Here is a 15,413-nt window from a genome sequence, read left to right as displayed (position 1 = left end):
ATTGGTTTAATTGCAGACGTTCTTGCTGTGTCCCTCCTCATGCTTTACACTGCAGCTTAGCTCTTGTAAGACACAGCTATGATCAGTAACTCCAGCCCGGCTACAGGGGCCGGAGGTGGTCTAAAATCTACCTCCTGTCTTATCAGAGGTTCAGAATGCCGCTGCAGACCCCCATTCTTTACACTGCAGCTCAGCTTCATTGTGGCATAACCAATAAGGTCATTGCCATACATAGAGGGGAGGAGCCTCGATAAGGGGGAGGGGCCCGAGAGCAGAAAAGAGAGACACTAGCATTTGGAGAATGAAGGGTTAATGCTGCGGATGAAGAGCAGATATGCAAATACGGTCCACACCGGCCATGTGCAGTCCGTACCCATTGACTTGAATGGGTCCGCGATCCGCAAGAGATGGTAAAAGATAAGACGCGTCTTATCTCTTGCGGTGCGGAGACACGGACCTGAAAGTGCTGTGTAGTGTTTCCGTGGACTTCCGATCTGTGCATCCACTCCGCAGAAGATAGGACATGTCTTATCTTTAGCTGTAGCTTGCCTATTGCACCACGGAGTGCACGCGGCCAGTGCCCGTATATTGCAGACCCCCTACGGTCGTATGCACGAGACCTTAAAGGGATATTCCAGCCATTAAAGGCGTGGTCCTCTTTGGATAAAAGAATGCACTGATGACAAGCTGATCATGAGATGCTCCCAAGCAGCAAATCTGCAGCGCCCCTACAGGGGAAACGAAGCATTGCACAGTTCTCATTGAGATGAATGGTTGGTCTATATCAGGCATCCTCAAACTGCGGCCCTCCAGCTGTTGTAAAACTACAACTCCCACAATGCCCTGCTGTAGGCTGATACCTGTAGGCTGTTCGGGCATGCTGGGAGTTGTAGTTTTGCAACAGCTGGAGGGCCGCAGTTTCAAGTCCTCCAGACAGGGACCTACACGGAGGGGTCTTCAAGGGTATGGATTATCAGAGTAGTTCTGACACCTGGGATCCCTGCCGCTCACGAGGTCGGGAGTGACACGAGGCCGGTGGCGGGTTTCGTTCTGCATTTGGTTTGCCCCCGGGTCATCCGTTAATTGCTGGCGGCAGCCTCTTCATTACGTTCTCTGGTATTTTGGGATGATTAGGTTTCACGGATGATTTTGCCCGTCTGAATTATCCCCCATGTGACCGGACGCTGCGGCTGAACACTGGAGAAACATCTCACTAGCGCCACCCTGTGCAAGCGGCTCCTTGAGTCAAAGTCAAGCCTTGGGACATGACAACGGAGAATAGCCGAGTCAGATATCCATCTGTAGACCGCTGCTTCCTGGTGTTTGCCCCTCATCAGTATGGAGCAGGATTCTGGAGTGCAATGTCGTGGAGGCAGGGTGATGACCAGCCCCGTATGGAGACTTATTGGGAAAATAATAGGCAAAGAGGTACCTCCAATGGAGAGAGAACTACCACCCCAAGCTGCATCCAAGGCATCTCAGCAAACCAGAATCCTGCTCCATACTGGGAAAAATACCCCGAAATAGCTGTCTACGGATGGATATCTGGTTTGGCTATTCTCCCTTGTCATGTCCCAAGGCTGGTGAAAAAGTCAAACTTTGACTCATAGGGAGCCACTGCCACAAGGTGGCGCTAGTGAGACGGTTCTTTTTCCCTGGGAGATTCATCTTTGCACCAAAAATCGAATGCAATTTTTCTATTGTTTATAACTGCGCAAATAAGTGTATTTTAGCGCATAAACAGCAGCGTATAATTTGGTCACAGATTTGTCCAATTGCACCTTCTTTATTTAAAAAAAAAAAACCTGTTGCAAAGTTTCCTCCTTTCCTTATCCGTGCACCAAACCTGTGATTTCTGATTGATTAAATAGGCCTCATAATAAAATGTCTGATGAATAAAAGAGGGGCCCAGGCCACGTCATCGGCGAGTGAGAATGTGGGTGGCGCGAACAGCAGTAGCAGCACCAGCTGTCCGCCAGACGTGGGAGAGGAGGAGGAGTAGTAGGAGGAGGAGGACACAGTTTTCCTGGCTTCTGAAAGAAGATGAGATTGTGGATTGGATGGCTCAGTCACAGCAGGATGACGCGGAGGTGACTTCGGGCTCTGACACCGCGCGGTGGAGCCATGGCTCAGTCACAGCAGGATGACGCGGAGGTGACTTCGGGCTCTGACACCACGCGGTGGAGCCATGGCTCAGTCACAGCAGGATGACGTGGAGGTGACTTCGGGCTCTGACACCGCGCGGTGGAGCCATGGCTCAGTCACAGCAGGATGACGTGGAGGTGACTTCGGGCTCTGACACCGCGCGGTGGAGCCATGGCTCAGTCACAGCAGGATGACGCGGAGGTGACTTCGGGCTCTGACACCGCACGGTGGAGCCATGGCTCAGTCACAGCAGGATGACGCGGAGGTGACTTCGGGCTCTGACACCACGCGGTGGAGCCATGGCTCAGTCACAGCAGGAGGACGTGTAGGCGACTTCGGGCTCTGACACCGCGCAGTGGAGCCAGTGGTCCTCCTGCTCCTCCTCCTTGCAGCCCCAGAGAAGGCTTTCTATGGAGTCCTCCCAGTCTTTACTGCCTCTTTTTAGAGAGGAGCCTCCCTTTTTCTTAAGAAGTGGCAAGACAACCCCAGCACGGCCTACGGCAGACAGGCAGGAGAGTTGAGGGCCCTCACTGTTTGTACTGTGCTGATGAGAAGGTTCAGGAGAAGGCTGGGGACCCCATGCATGGCTGTGTTGCTGGTGGGTGAGGAAAGGGTAGCACCCGTAGCCGGGGTGGTGGAGGTGGGGGCAGTGGTATTTGGGGCAAATAAAGAGCAAGGAATTCTGAGTGGGACTGAGCCCATGATGACTTATCATAGTCTGAGAAAAGTGGTGATAATTGTGTGTTGGACAGGACCTGGGGAGCGGAGGAGGAGTAGGTGACACCTGAGGGTGGTGGCCGCAGTGTCAATAAAGAGTGGAGGCAACGTTGCGACAGTGGCGGCCCATAGCTGCTAAACTCACCAGTCCCAGGTTTTTGGACTAATTCCTGCTCTCCCCTTCCCGGCGGGCGCGACCACTAGGGTTGCTCTGTCCCTCTATGCTGGCAAGGCCTATCCTTCTCTGCCCAAAGGGCCGTCGCATAAGTACCCTTACCTGTTCCAGTCTTGGGGTACCCGAGACACCTTTCCCTGTGAGAGGGTGCCTGAGCAATAGGTTCCCTAGCTTATTAGTATTCTGTGACGGTGAGCATTGTAACCTCGGTCCAAAGTAGGCAGCAGCAGTGGACATTCCTGTACTGTAAGATGGAGGAAGAGCAGGACTGGGGTAGTGTCCCTCGTCTGGTCCGTCCGTCTGTCCAGAGACTGATCTGTAGGCATCTACTATGTGCTTATTGCATGTGTAACCTCACATGGGATCGAGACGTCTGCGTTTCACATTTATGCGTCTTATCGATGTGCTGAATAAATATCTTCTAGAGATGACCTCCGAGTCCTTGTAGATGGCGATTATCTGTAGGAGCTCTCATCCCTGACCAGATCGTGCAGTACCTCATCCTGGCAGCAGGCGGCAGCAGTGGGTCCTATAGAATCCCTCACTCCACAATAGGTAGAGAACGGGGTCACCAGAATGACTTTCAACTGGAAAATAGGATGCGAGCCTATCCGCTAGGCCTCATGCACTGCATGTATTTTATGGTCCGCAAAATGCAGATACCGTCCGCGCTGCATCCACATTTTTTGCGGACCCATTGGTGTCAATGGATCCGTGGTCCTCATTTTGTGGCCAAGTGAAACAGGCATATGGCTGCAGAAATCACATGGATGATCCGTGTACTTTCCACACCCGTTATGTCCGTTACGTAAAAAGAATATGTCTGCAAATGCGGATCTGCAGTTTACGGACTGTAAAGTGGATACAGTCGTGAGCACGAGGCCTTAGGGGAAAACATCACTGTGTTCTGCCCTGTTTGCCACTAGGGGGCATCACTGTACTAGGATTCTATATGGCCACAGGACATCGGTGGCGGCTTCCAGCGCCTCCCCTGTGATGTTCCAGTGAACGCTGCGGTCTCGTCCTAAACCAGGGACGTCGCGTTTATCGGTCACATCTCAAGGGGCAGCCCAGTCCACCTGAGGTGCTCATCAGTTCCAACTGAGGGACTGTGGCTCATGGGATACATGATGGGAGTTTTACTTCCCTGCACAGTAGTCAATAACAGGTGAGCTCCATGTTCTCCTGTGTGGGGCCACGGAGTTTGACTGGGGGAGAGGGGCGCTGACGGGGGAGGGGTGCTGCAGCACATCTCAAAGGTCGGCACTAATAAAAGCTGGAATGCGGAGGTTCTGGGAGAAGCACGGAACGCACGTGTTAATTATCCACAAGCAGACTGTAATAAACATGATAACAGGTTTGTTCTCCATTCACACTGAAAGCTGCAAGTCAAATCTTGGTGGAAGAGAGCACAGCCTTGTGGGAGCTCACAATGACCGCGCAGGGAGAGCAGAGATGCGTTATATACCCCAGCTGTTGTACAACTACAACCCCCAGCATGCTTCCTACTGTCTATGGCAGTGAGAACCACCAAGCAAATGTGCATGCTGGGAGTCGTAGTTTCACCACAGCTGGAGTGACAGAGGTTGCTGATCCCCGCAGCCTCCAAAAAAGGATCCTGCAGAATTTTGACTTTATACGCCATATACGCTCCAGTCCAGTCGGCCCCAATCTGGAGTCCGGTATCCGCAGGAGCTGTGTGCCTCATACCAGCCAAGCAAAAAAAAGGGCCTTTTTCATAATTCCATCTGAAGTAAATGGCAGAAAATTGCAAAAAACAAAAAAAAGGGGCGTAAGAGGAGGACGAGGACGGCAGAGCGCCAGCTTCAAAGGAACCGGAGATCAAAGGAAAACCTCTCTAACCAGCAGCAGCGGGGACGCGATTCTCATTAGGCCTCTTCTATACGCAGAAGTCTAAGGACCGACCTTCATCCAACTGTGAACAGCGCTTGGGTTTTAGGCCTAAAATTAAAGGGGTTTTCCACCTTTTTTACTGATGACCTATTCTAAGTATCTGATCAGTGGGGGTCCAACACCTGGCACCCCCGCCGATCAGCTGTTTGAGGACCCGGAGCTCCTGTAAGCGCCTCGGTCTCCTCACAGCGCCGCACATTGCCTAGTGGCTGTGCTTGGTATTGCAGCGCGGCCACATTCGCTTCTATGGGGCTGAGCTGCTCCTAGGCCATGTGACCGATGAACGTGACGTCACTGGCCTAGGAAAAGCTGGTGTTCCTTTCACTACTTCAGCCTTCTCAAACAGCTGATCTGGGGGGTCCCAGGTGTCGGACCCCCACTGATCAGATACTGAGGATAGGTCATCAGTTAAAAATAAGTCAGAAAACCCCTTTAAGGGCTGTGATTTTTTTTTCGTTTTTCTGATACAGAGCACCAAACCCCCTGCACGGCCATCTCGCTAATATTCTGTCTTCCTGCAGCCACCACTAGAGGGAGCTTAATACCGAGTCTAGGGTTATGATTCAGTTCATTGTATAGTCGTGAGCTCCCCCTGGTGGTGGATATAGGTACAGCACACAAACTGTTTTACCGTTTTTGCTTTACCCTTTCCCATTCTGCCGTCAGCCTGTATCCGCGTGGTTCGGCTCTGATCTGCTTTGGCCACAGACAAGACGAGGCAATAAGGTTTTTAACCTGAGACGTGCGGCTTCTCTCTTTATTTCAGACACGCTATTTACAAAAGGAAGAAACACACAACACTCATGAACGAAGTTTGCCGTGGAAGTGGCGGCGGCACGGCCGGAGAGCGCCGGCTTGTTCCTCATGGCTACACACAAACAGCTCCATTGTACGAAATAACAAACAGACAGAATAAATATAAAAGAAAAGGGAATGACAATACAGTGCAGGCAAAAACATGTCACTGTGGCGCCACCTGGTGTCCGAGTGCAGTAACTGCAGCTTTACAGCATCAGACCCTACACAGAGCACTGTAGCCGCGCATGCAATACTGCCACCCTGTGGCAAAACCAGGCCAGTGCAGCAACAGTTAAACATTTCTGCCCCTTTAAAAAAAATAATATATAGAAAAGGTTTTAGAAAAAATGCGCGTGCGCGCTCTGGGGTTGCCATGGCAGCATCAACACTCATGTGACCGCCATTTAGAATAAAGAGTGGCGGTCACGTGACAGGACGTGCACGCTCCAAGGCAATCCCAGAGCACGAGAAAAAATAAATCAGGGTAAATAATACTATGTAGAGGCCCCCTTTAAGTATTCCCCAGCATCTCTATGACATGTAGTGCACGGTGACTCCGGTCTGGTGCAGACGGGGAAATCTGGGTGACAACCTTTGTTCGGCGCCTTGACCGCTGCCATATTGGTGGTCACCCAGCTTTCCCAGAAGCAGGAAATGACCATGTTTGGTCCAGCATGATGGGGGTGGGGGAGGAAAAGTCTATTGCACTGAGAGTAAAGGACGATTTCCCTTCTTGTAGAAAACTAAATAAATACGGACGTCATTCATGCATCGCGTTTCCACACTGTCCGAGCATGGAAGCGGCGGGCCCCTGGGGGTGAGGACGTGTGGAGGGTCCCATTGGTGGCGCCCCTGGATAGTCCTTGCCTGGAGCCGAGACTTAATTCGGCCGGAAGTTCCAATAACTGGAAAATATGGAGATCTGCAAAGGAAATAATGTGGGCGTTACTTGTGCGGCGCCCCCCAGTGGCCATGCTGTATAACGGACGGGAGACATACCTTGTCCTTCAGCTGCTGGCAGAGCTGCAGGGACACGGTGAAGAAGACCAGGGCGTCGTTCAGCCACGGCACCACGCACTCCACCTTATGGACGTGGCTGACCTCAAAGCGCTGGTTGTTCAGCTCGCTGCGACAGAAAACAGCACTCCGGTCAGAAGAGGGGTCGTCCTCCTCTCCAATCACATCCAAAGCTGCGTCCAGGACTCTGCTAATTGCTCTTGGCAATTATTTGGCTCCACCCCTCTGTCAGACATGGGGGGGCAGGAAACCGGACAAATCCTTGGTTAAGCTTTGGATGCGACTAGAGAAGAAGAGCCCCCCATAGCCGCTCATGAAGGGAGGCTTCAGGCAAAACTGATCATCTCTAGTGCAGGGATGCTCAACCTGCGGCCCTCCAGCTGTTGTAAAACTACAACTCCCACCATGCCCTTCTGTCGGCTGATAGCTGTTGGCTGTCCATGAATGATGGGAGTTGTAGTTTTGCAACAGCTGGAGGACCACAAGTTGAGCATGCCTGCGTCTAGTGCATAACCTAAAGGGGCGGAGCATTACACAGGGATTTTAGTGTCATGCTCCGCCCCTTAGGGTCCCGCACGACACATGGCCTGGTTCACACGTCGCTCAAGGCTATATACTCACAACATGGCGCCCGGATTATGCAGGACGGAGCTGCTCGCTGGTCGGAAGTTCTAGGAAGAAAGGAAACCATAGTCAGATTACGGCAGCGGGGGCCGGAGCCACTATCTGTATCATCGGCTTGCTGATTGTTTCCACAGCATCTCCTGGCTGCAGAGCCCCCCTTATCAGAGCAGCGGTGTCGTCTCAGTGTCTTACCTTGGCGGAGTTGGGCTGCAGGGCGTGCAGCTGGTAGACCAGGAGGCACAGCTTATTCACGTTCACATAGAAGTTCAGCAGAACGTCCGCAGGCAGCGCCGGGGTGAACATTCTCTACGGGAGACGTCACATAAAACGTGAGGCGGGTGACCCACAGGCAATAGAAATCTATATATATAATCGCCTGAAGGCTGTGCAAACGTAAGAGACGGGAAGAGAGCGCAGCGGCAGAAGGCACGCACTGGGAGGGTCAGCAGGCTGCAGCTCTCCAGTGGCTGCGGCACTACAAGTCCCAGCATGTCCTGCACCTGTACACTGGGGCTTGTAGTTCCACAAGGTGGAAGCAGTGCGACAGGAACTTATACATTACCGTCAGGCCGCTGGTGGCCACCTCTGGTAAAGTCATGGTCGCCGGCGTGGTCAGGCGGTTGCGGGCTCTGGTTAACTGCAGCATCACGGCGTCCATCAGCTGCGGGGCAGAGAAGAGGGCGAGATCACGGACGGGCGACGTCAACATGGATGACAGGGACAGGGAGCACTCACCCCCGGCTCTCACCTTCAGCACCTCCGACCCGGTCTGGAAGGTGTAGTTCTCCCCCCGGTTGGTGAGCAGGTAGATCGCCTGATTGACGTGATTTCTGGCGTCCTGAATCTGAAAAACCAAAATGCGTTTTTCATCACGTACAGGCGACAAGATGGCGGCACAGCATCCGGCTCCATTCCTGCTCAGAGAGCTTTTAACCCCGTCAGGACCACACAAAAGATAGGGATTCTGCATTCCGCCATTCCAGGGACAAGTAGCTTCCCTGCATCATGTGGGGCTCATACAGGGCGGCATTTACTCTGTATTCTGCTGATGTTATACCCTCTCCCCCCCATGATCACGAGAATGTGGAGCCCCGAGTGCCTCCCCCCCCCCCCCCGATTCCACCATCACTCCACACAAAGTCTAACGCCGTACAGCGCTCTGCGCCACAGACCATGAACGGAGAGGCAGCGAACGAGGGGCATGTGCAGTATGTAAACGTACCGTATGTACACGTATGCAAATGTAAAGTATGTAAACGTATGCAAATGTACCGTATGTACACGTATGCAAATGTACAGTATGTAAACGTACCGTATGTACACGTACGTAAATGTACAGTTTTTTTATAATGCAAAAATGAAAATAGGCCCGGTCTTTCAGGGGTTAAAGCAGAGTTTCCCACATCAGTCCCGCGTGGACCCCTACAGGGACTGGTGTGAGTTCGCACTTCAGGTTGTGCTTCTCCTTTGGTCCCGGGAGCAGCTTCTCCGTCAGGAGTTACTGTTGTAATTCCAGGTAACGAAACATTTCTTACATCCACTGAACCGTATAGCGCCACCTGCTGTCTGTTCTTTTCCTTATTTCTCTGTCCACCCTGCTGAGCTGGTCGCACATGCTCAGTTCCATCCTTCAACTGCCTCCTGAGCTGTTATAGGGAGAGAGCTGGAGCAGAAAGGACACGCCCCCGTTGCTCCTAGAGGCTCATTCGCATGTAATAAAACCTCATGTTTCTCAGCAATGCGAGCACATATGAACATGGGACCAACACGGATGTCGTCAGCTGCCGAGTGCACATGTAACAGCCAGTGTCATAGGTACAAAACTGCTGACAGATGCCCTTTAAACCATTGGACAGAACCATCCGCTGTAATGGCATACATGAGATCCAGTGAAGACGGGCAGCGGTGTGTATTACGGTTGTCCTCCCGCCAGTGACTGCACGGGCACTACCTGGTGCCCTGGGCCGTACTGCGATGTCAGGGCGTGGGCCGGGGTTACACATAGGGACGTCCCTGGTTCCAATATGTGAGCGCCCCCCGGAGGCGATGGACCTACCTGCTGCATCTTCCACTGCTTGTCATCCCGGAAGGCAAAGTGAAGCAGCTGATTGGTCCTCGTCACCTTCAGGTTCACTTCCTGCGGAGCCAAGAAAACGCGCGAAGCCGTGAACGTTCAGAAGACTTTGGCGTTGCCGTGCCTCCGTTTTCTATAACTTGCTGTCACATACTCACAGCCTGGCACAGGGTGTCTCCTTGCAGTGTCAGGACCCCCTTCACCTGGTCCGTGCTGGAAACCAAGAACGAGCAGAGTCACCGCTACGGCCACACTGGAGCGACGCCCCCCAAACCCCCCTCCCTCCCCCCCCCAGCCGCACTCACCCCACCCTCCCGCACTCACCTGGAGCTTCCCAATACAAAGTTCTCCTGCTTGGTGGCGCCATCCGCTGTCCCGCCGGGCAGGGTGAACCTCCGGGACGCCTCCTGCAGGAGACATCCAGCAATCATCAGGACCATGAAAGAAAAGCTGCCCTCTTACCAGGTAACGCCCCCCGTGTCTGGGCGGCTCCCGGCGGCCATCTTGCTTAGTCGGTCATTTTCCTGCCCCCCTCACCTTTAAGATGTCCTGCAGCTGCTTGAGAACCGAGTGCACCTCCTCCTTCAGGAGCCACCGGAACTCTTCTTCCTGGAAAACGGAGGACAGCGTGAATTCGGCGCGACTCAAGCATTTATAACTGGTGTAGGTGACCTCCGGCACTCCAGCTGCTGATGAAACTACAACTCCCAGCATGCCTAGTTGCATAGACAGAATAGAGCATGCTGGGAATTGTAGTTTCACAACAGCTGGAGTGCGGAAGGTGGCTGACCTCTGATTTATAAGAACGCGCCCCCCTGTAATGGGCGGGCGGACCGTGGAAACAGGCGCCGGCGCAAAGTCCTCATGGAAAGCCTCCTAGCGTTTGGGGGTTGCAGCTCCTATGCAGAGCGATGCGTCCCCTAACCTGCTGTGGAAGTGGTTTCCAACCTGCGGCTCTCCAGCTGTTGCAAAACTACAACTCCCGTTGGCTGTCTGGGCATGCTGGGAGTTGTAGTTTCGCAACAGATGGAGAGCCACAGGTTGGAGATGGCTGCCCTACTCCATACTAACCTCTGGACTGTCAGGACTGAAGGGGCGGACTATAGTCTGTTACCATAGAAACACGTGGATTTTTATGTTTTTTACTAGAACTTTTTGCAAAATGATTGAATTTTTCACATGCATTCGGGCAATATAAATACGGCTGCGGAGGTGGAGGCAGCTGATAACGCCGCGCCTCGTCTGCCACCGGATGACAGGACCTCTGCTATTACCTACTACAAAGCTGTCCGCCATGCTGCACACTGTCACATCTCTTCTTGAGGCCTCTTGCACACAAACGCATTTTTTTTCCGCATCCGTTCATTTATTTCAATAGGTCCGCAAAAAAAAAACTTGCCGTATTTCCGTTCTGCAAAAAGACAGAACATGTCCTATTATTGTCCGCATTACGGACAAGGATGGGACTGTTCCATTAGGGGCCAGCTAATCCGTTCCGCAAAATACAGAATGCACGCGGACGTCATCCGTATTTTTTGCAGACCGCAAAATACATACGGTCGCGTGCAAGAGGCCTGAATCAGTTAACTACCCCTCCCTCTCGGCACAGCTGCCCCCGTGTTTCTGTCAGCGGCGAAGTTTCCATTCAGATCTCCGGTATTTTGGGCACCAGTCGCCTCCGGGGGTGTCTGGTGTGAACTGGATGCTGTGTGTTGTATACACAGAGTCCATGTTGTGGGTTGTAGTAGTGCACGCAGATCACTGGTGACAGGGAGGAGCCGGAGCCCCAACGTCCCAGAACTGGGCCGACTGGAAGTGAACGCTGAGGGATGGGGGGGAGTAGTTGTACTCGTGTTGTGGACATGCCATATCCCTACTATCAGGGGTGGGGTGGGGGTGTAATGGGCCCAGAGTTCTGAGCAGGAGACCCCCCCCCCACATTTGGAAAAGGCTTAATAAAGGAATGACAGAAACCTCCCCCCTCATCACGTGTGACATCAGCCGCTCAGGGGTAGTGGCCCCTTTAAATCCTCGGGGGGGGGGAGGGGGGGGATAGTTGGAGGGAGATATGTCTGATGTGGTGACACAATGGCGGTCGCTTCATGGTGTCCACGGGACAATGTGGGGGGGGGAGGATTTCAATCATGCAATAAATAAAATGGCGCTAAATTTATGCCCTTTTTCCTATTCTCACCACCAGTACCCACATTGCGCCAGTTCATGAATCTGGCCAAAGCGGGCGTGGCTAAAAAGACTCGAATTTGAAATATTGTTACATCGCCGGAAAATGCGCCATTTACGTCGGATGAGATCGCCCCTACGATTCTCTCCCCTTCTACGTCTCTGTTAAACGAAGTAAAATCCGTGAACCCAGCCCATTGAGGTCGTCATTGTTTACCGCGGGGGAAGGCGGCGTAACGGCGATCGGACAGGACGCAGACCCTGCGGCGGAATTGAACATGGGGTCGCCCGTCGGTAAATAAGAGGTGGCTCATTTCTGCGCAGACTGTCGCCATGGTGACGAGTGCGTGATACCAGGTGCGCTTAATGGAGAATTGCGCGGCGCTGTCGTTTTCTACAGGGGGTGGCGGCCTCTGTAACAACGGGAACGGCGACCATTTGAGGTGACTTGCGGTTTTATCGCAGCAGCTTACGTTTTTTTGGGAAGACGACTGCGCAAATCAGGTCAGGGAGGCTTAAAATAACGGAAGCTCATAGACTATCAGCTCCTAAGGCCAGTGCCTGGCGTCAGAGACCAGGAGCGCTATAATGACGTCCAGGGGGCCGCTGTATGACGTCACGGAGCCGCAGGGGACCCCCCCAGCCCGGCCACTCACCAGCACCCCCCGCTCCGCGCTGCTCGCCGCTGTCGCCATCCTGCGGTCCTCTGCAAGAAGACGACACCGTACAGACGATCCGACGCGAAAGGGGTAGAAGCCCGGCCCCTTTCACCTCATTGGACGGTGGAGGTCACACAGCTCTCCCTGATTGGTCCGCCGAACATAAGGCGTTCCTTGATTGGTGACAATCCTCAACACGCCGCTTGCTGATTGGCTGAGACGGGCTGTGTTGTTGTGAGACAATAAACCACGCCCTTTCACGGTCGATGCGTGAGCCGATTGGCTGGAGGCAGGTGAACTGGGATATGGAGGCGCAAATGTGGGCGAGAAAACCTGCGGGAAGGCGGCGGCGGCGGCCGGTCCCATATGGAGGTCCTCGTTCATAGGCGCTTGTTTACATGTCTGAAGGATGCGTTTTATTTTTAACCGCTTAAATACCACTACTACAAATATGGTATTTTACTGGAATAAAAAAAAAAAAATGCTTTTATTTATTTTTGTTTGCAGAAACAGCGCCACCTAATCCACAGGTTGTGTCTGGTACTGCAGCGCTGCCCCATTTAAAGGGGTTTTCCCAGATTACACAGAGCAGGGGCGGTAGAGTCCCCTTTTTAAATGCCCTGCAGCTGTCATCGGTCACGTGACTGGACTGGTCCCTGCAGAGGCCAGTGATTGGCTGCAGCAGTCATGTAAACAATGGACCACTGCAAGCCCAGGGGGAGCACGGCGATGGGATGCTTAAAAAGGAAAGATTTATTTATTTTATTTAAAACAAAAAAAAGAAAAAAAATTTAAGAGCATGGGGCTGAGCTGCAATACCAGGCACAACCTGCAGACGGGGGTCTGGCCAGGACAGGGTTAAATGGAGGTTCCAGCTTCGGTTTGCTATTTGCAGATGTAATTCAGACCCTAAAATAAGCCGCCCCTGTGACACCTGGAACTAGGTCACGCATACAAACGGATTTTGTTTCCGTATCCGTTTTTATTTTTTTTACAGGTCTGTATGTAGAACCGTTCACTTCAATGGGGCTCGAAAAAAAATGGAAATAACTCTGTGTCCGTATGTCCGTTCCGCCAAAAAAATAATATAACATGTCCTATTTTTGTCCGTTTACCGGACAAGGACAGGCATTATTACAATGGATCCACACAACAAAAAACAAAAAAACGGATGCCATGCGGATATCATCTTTTTTTTTTTTTTTTTTTTTTTTTTTTTTGCCGACCGCTAAATACGTACAGTCGTGTGCATGAGCCCTTAAGGGGTGTGTACATTTTTACAAGACCCTTTTTATGGCACCTGTGGCGAAAATAACCTCGCCACTGGGTTTTGGAGGGGCCCGTTTGCCAGCCTCTTGCCCATATACTAACTTTGAAGGAGAAGACAGACCGGCCGCACAGCCTAAGGCCTCATGCACACGACAGTTGTTTTTTGCATCCGCTAAAGAAAACGGATGCGGCATCCGTTTTTTTTGGGAGGATCCGTTTTTTTCCCACAGATCCCTTGAAATAAATGCCAATCTTTGTCCACAAATGTAAAAAAAAGTAGGACATGCACTATTTTATTTTTTGCTGAAGGGGAACACAAACGGATGAACTATCAGCATTTTTTTGCTGACCCATTGAAATGAATGGGTCCCCATCCTATCCGCAAAAAAAACCAAAACAGAACAGAGGCCGACAAAAACAACGTGTGCATGAGGCCTAAATCTGTGGAACTGTTTTGGACAGGAAAGCCACGCTTGCGGTCGGCCATAGAATTCGGGAACCCCTGCTCGGATCTGGGTGATTTTTGGATATGTTTTTCGCCCAGATCAGAGCTATCCATGGGGATATGTGGGGTTTTGAGGTGGTTTCTGTGTTTTGGGAAAAACGTGTGTTTTCTGCCTGTGAGTGATTAAGTTAGCCCATTGTGTTTGCTAATTGTATCACAGGCAGAGCCCATTGTGTTTGCTAATTGTATCACAGGCAGAGCCCATTGTGTTTGCTAATTGTATCACAGGCAGAGCCCATTGTGTTTGCTAATTGTATCACAGGCAGAGCCCATTGTGTTTGCTAATTGTATCACAGGCAGAGCCCATTGTGTTTGCTAATTGTATCACAGGCAGAGCCCATTGTGTTTGCTAATTGTATCACAGGCAGAGCCCATTGTGTTTGCTAATTGTATCACAGGCAGAGCCCATTGTGTTTGCTAATTGTATCACAGGCAGAGCCCATTGTGTTTGTTAACCTCCCTGGCGGTATGATTATGTCAGGAATTTTGTTCCAAAAGTGGTACCATTTTTTTGCATGGAAATTTGGTGTTATGTATTGTAGGCCTGCAATTCTTAGTAATTACTTACTTAAACCTGACCAAAGAAGACTCTAGTAGACCTCTCAGATGTGATAAAGTTCGAAAAAATAAAATCATGAGTTATAATCTTATAAATAATATAATTTTATTCAGTAATGTAATTAATAATGAAATTTGTCAAACAAAAGAAAATTCAGTAAACATCCTGGGTGTGGTAAATTTTGAAGCATGGGACTGCACATAGACCACCGTCACAATCAGGGCAATGGAACCTGGTTTCCTTTCGGATTTTTTTTCCATTTCCATCTCGCTTTGAGCAGCAAACTACACACATCCTTGTAGGTGCTGCCTTTTTTGCGCTTGGCGGGATGTAATCCATAAAGTGACGACCAGTCAGCCTCTCTGGGTTTACAACGTCAACAGCGCGACGTCCAGATCTGTTCACGGCCACTGATGGCGTTTGGTAGTTCACAAAAATCTGCTGCGCCACCTTCCAGATGAAGTCAGAGTGAACAAGAGGCTTGTCACTCTTTCCTCCGTGCAGTATATAGGCATTCCACAGACATTGTTCCAGGAGATGCCTGAATATTTTTTTGTAGTATTTTTTTTGTTGCTTCCGCATTGCTGGATAGAATGTCATCGCCTGATCGGCTCTATCGACTCCTCCCATGGTGTTGTTATAGTCGATCACAAGTTGTGGCTTTGACATCTTTCCCACCTCTTGTGTGGACCGTGGCAGTGGAGGTGTTATGTACTGTACTCATTAGGCACACGTCTTTTTTGTCACGCCAACGCATTGCCATCATCTTTCCTTTC

General features: G+C 51.4%; 1 protein-coding gene across 1 annotated transcript; it reads right to left on the bottom strand.

Annotated features, from left to right (window-relative positions):
• Window positions 1-5,673: 5,673 nt before the first annotated feature.
• Window positions 5,674-12,400, bottom strand: ROGDI (rogdi atypical leucine zipper). Its single transcript, XM_044303571.1, has 11 exons — window positions 12,302-12,400; window positions 10,002-10,073; window positions 9,789-9,871; window positions 9,623-9,677; window positions 9,447-9,527; window positions 8,139-8,234; window positions 7,953-8,051; window positions 7,583-7,696; window positions 7,388-7,437; window positions 6,749-6,875; window positions 5,674-6,671 (listed from the first exon to the last, which is right to left on the bottom strand). Exons 1-11 carry the CDS (start codon window positions 12,338-12,340, stop codon window positions 6,630-6,632), a joined length of 858 nt encoding a protein of 285 aa, XP_044159506.1. The 5' UTR covers window positions 12,341-12,400; the 3' UTR covers window positions 5,674-6,629.
• Window positions 12,401-15,413: the final 3,013 nt, after the last annotated feature.

The sequence above is a fragment of the Bufo gargarizans genome, chromosome 8 (genome assembly GCF_014858855.1).
Source record: "Bufo gargarizans isolate SCDJY-AF-19 chromosome 8, ASM1485885v1, whole genome shotgun sequence".
NCBI classification, from domain to species: Eukaryota; Metazoa; Chordata; class Amphibia; order Anura; family Bufonidae; genus Bufo; species Bufo gargarizans.
Note: the sequence above shows the minus strand (reverse complement) of the source record. Positions and strands in the feature narration are given on the sequence as shown.

Excerpts from the sequence above, each read along its gene's own strand:
- ROGDI (XM_044303571.1), bottom strand. The coding sequence starts at position 12,340 with ATGGCGACAGCGGCGAGCAGCGCGGAGCGGGGGGTGCTG. Across the intron at positions 9,678-9,788 it reads TTTGTATTGGGAAGCTCCAG|CACGGACCAGGTGAAGGGGG; the intron begins GTGAGTGCGGGA and ends CTTGGTTTCCAG. Across the intron at positions 6,876-7,387 it reads CATAATCCGGGCGCCATGTT|CGAGCTGAACAACCAGCGCT; the intron begins GTGAGTATATAG and ends TTTCTGTCGCAG.